This window comes from Sinocyclocheilus rhinocerous, unplaced genomic scaffold (genome assembly GCF_001515625.1).
Source record: "Sinocyclocheilus rhinocerous isolate Xijiao unplaced genomic scaffold, SAMN03320098_v1.1 scaffold3862, whole genome shotgun sequence".
In the NCBI taxonomy this organism is placed as follows: Eukaryota; Metazoa; Chordata; class Actinopteri; order Cypriniformes; family Cyprinidae; genus Sinocyclocheilus; species Sinocyclocheilus rhinocerous.
In genome coordinates this window covers 143,399-150,142 of record NW_015652266.1, presented here as the reverse complement: position 1 = coordinate 150,142, position 6,744 = coordinate 143,399, and the positions used below count along the sequence as shown (strand labels likewise).

Sequence of the window (6,744 nt, the reverse complement as noted above, 5' to 3'; positions counted from 1 at the left end):
TTAAGTCTTGTCAGTTTAAACATTAAAGTAATTTTAAGCCATTTAAGCCCAAGACATCTCAATGCGGTACTCACGGACTGTAATAGAGCGTTTCTATGCGCAGTTGCGCACCGCTCACACACCTGAAGTGCACAAACAGATGGCCTTCTCAGACAGCAGGTGAATACAGCAGCAGGTGAATAATGGAGGTGTTAACAAGTTTGTGGTAATTATAAGATGTGATAAAACAAATTTACTCTCACAGCGTAGGATACAGCGTCTTCTCGACATGATGTTAACCACATGGAAATTTTACTGTTTGTGGGCGGGCAAGTTGGCAACTAGAACGTGGGCAGACATTATGCAAATGTGTTACTTTGTGACGTAGAGCCGTGACAGAATAAGATTCAAATACCTGAGACTCGTTTAGGCGATTGGAAGCCGACTCTTTTTTTTGATAGACAATAACTTTATTTATCGTGCACTGTCGGCTTCACGACTTTGCAGATAGTTTATGTTCACATACAGCTACATGACACACTGCATGAAAGGTAATATAAGAAAAGGGCACTTTAAAATTTTGAATTAGCTTTAATTTTTATATTGTCAGTTTTCATTTTAATTTTAGTTTAAGTTTTAGTCATTTTGTTATGTGCTTGTCATTTTTATTAGTTTTTGTTTTCTTTAAATATTTCTAAATAGCTTTAATTTATTTCTATTTCAGTTTTAGTAATTGTAATATTTAAACGTAAGTTGGTTGTCAAATCAACATTCCGAATTTTCATTTTTTAAACGTAAGTTTTAATCTAATCCTTTTATTTTACTTTATCTTTATTTCAATTACCAAAAATGATTTTTAACAGTTTTAGTGTAAGTTGTCAATAACAACACTGACGCATATTCAAATGAAGCCCTTAAAACTGATCTGAGATCAGCATCAGTGTTGTAGGGACTAGGTTTTTAATCACTGGTCCAGAATCAGGGAAATAAAAGGTGTTCAAACACCTCAAGGGGATGAGGATGTGCATGGGGGGACGGAGCAAATCAGGGGCGGGGTTCTATCGGGGCAGGGAAGAGCAACAATAGCCTCACCCCCTGTCCTCTGCTGACCTGGTCACTACTGCTAGAGGAAGAGATGGCAGAAAAGGTGGAGGAAGAAGTCGAGGTAGAGGAGGAGGAAGAGGATGGCCTGTAGATAGATAACTCGCTGTCAGAGAGCGCGTCCGGCCCTTCTGTGGGAGTTGGGGAAGGTGGTGAATAGTTCCGATAGCATCTGCTGGTGACACTTACGAGCTCGGCGCAGTCTGAAGGCGTCACGGCGGAGTCTGGCCCCTCCGTAGTCGTCTGGGAACTATCACTAGGGGGCGACGACACTGCTCCCATCGACATCTGGTTCCCATCGGTTACTAAGTCACCGGACGTGCTGACGACCCCAGCGCCCCCACTTGAGCTGCGACTTAGCATGTCCTCCTCGTCTTCCTCATCTGGAGTATCAGGCCCTACACCCTGCTCTGATGCACTCAGGTCCACTGAGTCTCCCGGCTGCAAGGCATGCTGGGAGGAGCGTGGCTGCTCTGTGATGATGTCTGATGTGCCAAGAGACGAAACACCTGATGAGGAGGGAGCTTCACTGGAGCTGTCGCCACCAACCGAGGCTTGAAGAAATGTGAGAGAAACAAAGCATTAATCCTTCCATACATTTCATACAATGCATTTGTTTGAACTCAAGGAGTGTGTACAAATTAATATGAATTTGTTTGTTTTATGAAGAAAGTAAAATTCATGGCCATGATGGTGGCAGCCGTGTGGTTTCTTTGTGGTTACTAAGGTGTTTTGCGTAAGTGCCAGCATGTTGCTATGTGGTTGCTAGGGTGCTCAGGCAAAACAACAAATCCTCAAATCTACTCTAGCGTCCAATTTTGCGGTCGGAAATACTTTTTTTTATTGTTTTTGAAAGTAGTCTCTTATGCTCACCAAGTCTGTATTTATTTTGCAGATTAGTTTATGAGATTGTAAGGCTGATTTTTTTCATCCATCAGGAGAAAATTGCAAGTCTTAAAACGTGACAGTACTCCCCTCCTCAACTTACCAGAGAATGATCCTGTGGTGACCTCTGCCCTCTCAGGGTCATCTTCCAAACCCTCCTCTTCACCTGACAACAGCTTACCTAAAACAAGCACAACATACAAGGCATATCATTACAATGCAACAAACATGTTTCTATTCCAAACATTCAATATCAAAACTGTTCTACTGACGTGCCACAGACAGCCCTCGAAGCACACACAGAAACATGTCAGTAGGTTAGATGCAAAAGAAGGGCAGACAAGTCACCTTTCTGCTTCCTGAGGAGGAGAGGACTGCATGTTGACCCACCAGCTATATGCGGGAAACAGGAAGTGAAGAGAGCAGAAAAGCCCAAAAATTCATTTTGAGGGTTAGAGGAAGGAAGAAGCAGAAGATGAAGATCTCATGCATGGTGAAATTGTTTGCAGTGTTGCAGTGAACTTACAGATCAATGATTTGTTATCAAACAGAATAGACAATATAAAGAAGCAGTGTGGGAAATATTAAGAGCTGAATTTGAAGAGAGTATGTTATTAATGAGTAACAAAGATTTGAATTAAACTGAAAAAAGAAAACTTTTACAATTTAACAACTTCACATAAAAAAAATCCAAAAATGAGATTACTTCTATGAATAGAGGTCAACAGATATAGTTTTGCCAAATAAATTGGTAATCAGTGAAAATCAACGCTGATACTTTAATTTCTCCATGTTCCTCTGTGCTCATCTTGCTAAATAAACTTTATGAAGTAGTTAAACATGCGAGCAAAGTACAATATATACATCTAAAACGTAAGCGCAGCATATGGTTCATGTGAGGGAACATGGACTTTGAGTTGATTTTATTTTCTGCACCTTTTTTCTCTCACCCCTTCTTGTACATTATTTATATATTTCATATAACAACAAAATAAAAATAATAAATTTGTCAGTAGTGATTTAACATATTATGTATATACATTTATTTTAATTTAAAAATATTGTCATGATTATGTCATTATTGTTTATTTTTAATACAATCCAACCATTTTAATTGAAAGGTTTTCATTCGTATTACTGATTTTAAAAACAATCTGCAAATGACTTGGTTATTGTTCAGCCACATTTACCTAATTTAGTTAGTATCGGTAAAATCCACTATCAGTCGATCTCTACTTATATACACAACACAAACCTTATTTTTCCTCACAAGGTGTTTCTCCACTGACAGTGTAGCAGAGATGACCAAACTATTATGGCACTGACTATATGCAACAGACTGTATAATAAAAATATTTACCAATAAGCTCGAGGATGCTGCCACTTCGTGCACGGCACTCTGTCTCTTCTCTAAAGACACTGGTGTGTGATATTTTGCCACGTGTGATGAGTGCGTTCAAGAGCTCAGGGGGAGGAGTGCGAAACACCTGCTGCAGAAGCTCCAAAGATGCTGTCACCACATTATGATCCCAGTGCTGCGTGTAGTGCAGGGTCAGTTCATAGACCTGAGAACCAAAGATTAGAGTTTACATGTCCACAAATACAGTACAGTACACATAGATCAACATAACACAAATCACAAGGATACAATAAACTTTATCAGCTCTGGTACCTGAATGAGCTGCTCAGGTGTAGGGGTGATGTCTGCCTCTTTACGAACAAGACCAAAGCTGCCCTTCAGGCTGGTGTTAGGAGCCTGCTGCTGAAGAAGAGGCATCAGGTAGCGCAACGACAGTAATACACCCAGAATCAGGTGACTGGAATGTTCCTCATCCACTGGCACTACCAAACCTGAGAGAGAGAAAACAGGAAGATGAATTAAGACATCTGAAACATAGCATTTTGACAGAATCAGTTTTTTCCCACATGTGCGTTTTAGAGTGTAAGTAAGTGTCCTACTGAGCAGCACGTTGAGGAGCCAGGTGTAGAAGTAGTGTGTTCTGCGTGAGTGCTGACACACGCTGACAGCCGAGCTGGCCGCTGTTCGGCGAATAGTAGGAGAACTGGACTTCAGATTGGCAACAAAGGCCCTCAACAGCATCTAAATACACATTCACAGAGTGAAATCAGAAGTGCCACATTCAAAGTGAATATGATAAGAATAACTTATAGAATATGAAGAAGAAGAGTAATTTAAACAGTAGGGTTGTGACGGTGAGGAAATTTTCACCTCGGGACGTGTGACGTTTCACACCGGAGCAATTGTTCGTTTTTAGTTCGTTTGAATTTTCTCTCTTTTCCTCACTTTCCTTTGCTTTTAAATAGCTTAAAAGCACCGTGCGCAATTTACTTTCACTTTCGAATTAGCGGCAAAAGAAAAAAACAAAACAATGAATCACAGACTGTCTATTCGCACCCAAAGCAAAACAAAATGTAACTCTTATAACCACTACATCAAATCTAAAAAGAGGGGGAAGCCAAGACAATTTTTTTTTCCTTGTGAAAATACGTTCAAATCGAATAAAGAGAATGCAATCCGATTTACCTTTTTAATCTCTTTGTACAGTTCAAGCTGCAGCCTAGGCAAGTTGGAATCCATCAATGCCTGCAAAGTAAAACAAAAAGAAATTTTATTACAATATATTAGCACTGCAATCATCATTAGAGTCCAAATGAATAAATAATATATGTCAGATATATAAACTGTACATGACTTACTTTGATGATTTTGTTGAGGCACTCATCTGCCACCATCCTGACGTCAGACTCCTTGTCGTCACTGCACAACAAGAACATTTCCATAGCGATTCCGAGAAGTTTCTGGAACTCTGGAGATGTCCTGATAAAGTCACAGTGAAATACAGAGTGAAATACAATGACACATTACATACACAGCTATGATAATAATACTAGTTTGCTAAAAAGAATTTAGGCTAAAACTTTCAAATTAGCAGCAGTCCAGATAAAATATGTGCATTATGTATATTATGTCCCAACAAAGGCCATTTGACTTTGCCACTCGTTCAGTTTATAATAGCAAAGGAGTGATTGTGTTCTGTTCCTCCTTATATCTGGCTGTTACTATCACCCAAATTACCCTCAAACACTGACAGCTTCAAAAGAATGTTGTTGTGAAGCTGTTGTGCATTCTAGCAATAATACTGATAGCCAAAAAGGGAAATGCTAAATGAAAAACAAGGATGTGGCTACACAGTTAAGAAAAGGATTAACCCCCTTGAGTCAAGACGCAGCAAAATGAATAATGAACTTCATACTGCTGCATTGTGTATATGACCTGGACTGTTGATGATGCTCCAGTTTCAGCTCTCGTTTGGCATCAGGATGAGTGCAGCAAGGCCAGTAAAGCCAAAACAGTAGGAAATGGGCTGTTATGACTTTAAGACCATATTTAAGAAAATTCTACCATTAAAATTCACAAAAACTATGTCAAAGTCCAGGACTTCACTAGATCTGTACTGTCCCTAAACATCTGATTCAAAAAGATCTAATCAAAAACGTCTATGCAGGCTTTTTAAAAGTTTACAATAATCTTTTTTTTTTTTTTCATTGTTTTCCAAACAGATTTATTCTGTATTCAAGTGTAGTCAAGCTGAAAGAAATGGACTTTGAGAACTTCAAGTGCTGGCACTTATATTAAAACTTGCTATAGGCAACTTATAATCATTCAGGATTTTACATCTTGAATGCCTTCACTGAATTTGCATTGTAAGGGTGAAAAAGCCAGCCTAGCCTCAGCATCAATAGGCTGTTGCCAATGACTCATAAGACGTGACCAAATCTGATTATCCTTAATCTGATGTGTCCGTCCATTGACTACTGCATACCTCAGCGACTGTGCCACAATGTTTTCACATATCGTCAGGCAATGAGTCACTCTGTCCTTTTTGGTTGTAGCAAGGTCTTTTTTTCTGTAAGAAAACACAATTTTACTGTGGATGTCATGAAAACAAACATAAACAGAATTTAACATTTGATTTGATGAAACACATGAATAACATCTCCAGCAGATATTATCTTGGTACTAAGTAGAAAATCAAACATGTATCGGTAAAGTGAGTATATTATGTTGAGCCACAGTGGTCAGCCAGACACGGATTTATTTTCTGATACGGATTACCTAAATCCATTAGGTGAATGTAATCTTGCTAACAATGCAGCAATAAAGCTGTTCTTCTGGACCACAGCACATATAACATCACTGTTCACTGGTGGTGATCTACAACAAATCTGAATTTATTTAAACACAACTAAATGACCTCAGCAGATGAGTGTTCAACCTTGAAAAACATGTAATTGGTCATCTATTACAGTGGTTGACGCATGATCGCTTGGCGGACAGGTGCCTTAACATCCAAAATAGTACCAAACAGTTTATCATGGGATGTTTACCCAGCTATCCAGTGCGTTGTGATTGGCCGAATACCTCAAGCGTGTGACGGAAATGTTACGCCCCTTACCATATTGTGATGCCCTGTCCGGCTGGAGCGACGAGACAAAAACATTAAAACCCATTATAAACGAGGCATAATTACGGATTATAATGACTTATACCGTCTTTTTACGCGTTGCGTTGCATCGCACCGCGTAAACATAAAACCATGTCTGCATTTGTGATCGGAGAAATGACAAACAACAAGTGCTACTCTACACTGCCCAAAAAACTCGCGTTTGAATCGTCAGTGGCAAATTCTTTAAATATAAAAAACATACTTACAGTCTGTGAGTCAGAACAGCCGGCATTGTAGTCTACACTTCCAG

At 39.3% G+C, this 6,744-nt stretch overlaps 1 protein-coding gene across 1 annotated transcript in view; it reads right to left on the bottom strand.

Annotated features, from left to right (window-relative positions):
* The window catches only part of LOC107714228 (huntingtin-like), a 48,239-nt gene that overhangs the window by 38,550 nt on the left and 2,945 nt on the right, over nucleotides 1–6,744 (bottom strand). The window contains exons 2-10 of the mRNA XM_016520029.1: nucleotides 5,811–5,894; nucleotides 4,684–4,804; nucleotides 4,511–4,570; nucleotides 3,925–4,066; nucleotides 3,638–3,816; nucleotides 3,326–3,530; nucleotides 2,314–2,358; nucleotides 2,069–2,146; nucleotides 1,090–1,634 (exon numbers count right to left, since the gene is read on the bottom strand). Coding sequence (XP_016375515.1) covers nucleotides 1,090–1,634; nucleotides 2,069–2,146; nucleotides 2,314–2,358; nucleotides 3,326–3,530; nucleotides 3,638–3,816; nucleotides 3,925–4,066; nucleotides 4,511–4,570; nucleotides 4,684–4,804; nucleotides 5,811–5,894 — 1,459 coding nt within the window. The remainder of the gene's footprint in view (nucleotides 1–1,089; nucleotides 1,635–2,068; nucleotides 2,147–2,313; nucleotides 2,359–3,325; nucleotides 3,531–3,637; nucleotides 3,817–3,924; nucleotides 4,067–4,510; nucleotides 4,571–4,683; nucleotides 4,805–5,810; nucleotides 5,895–6,744) is intronic.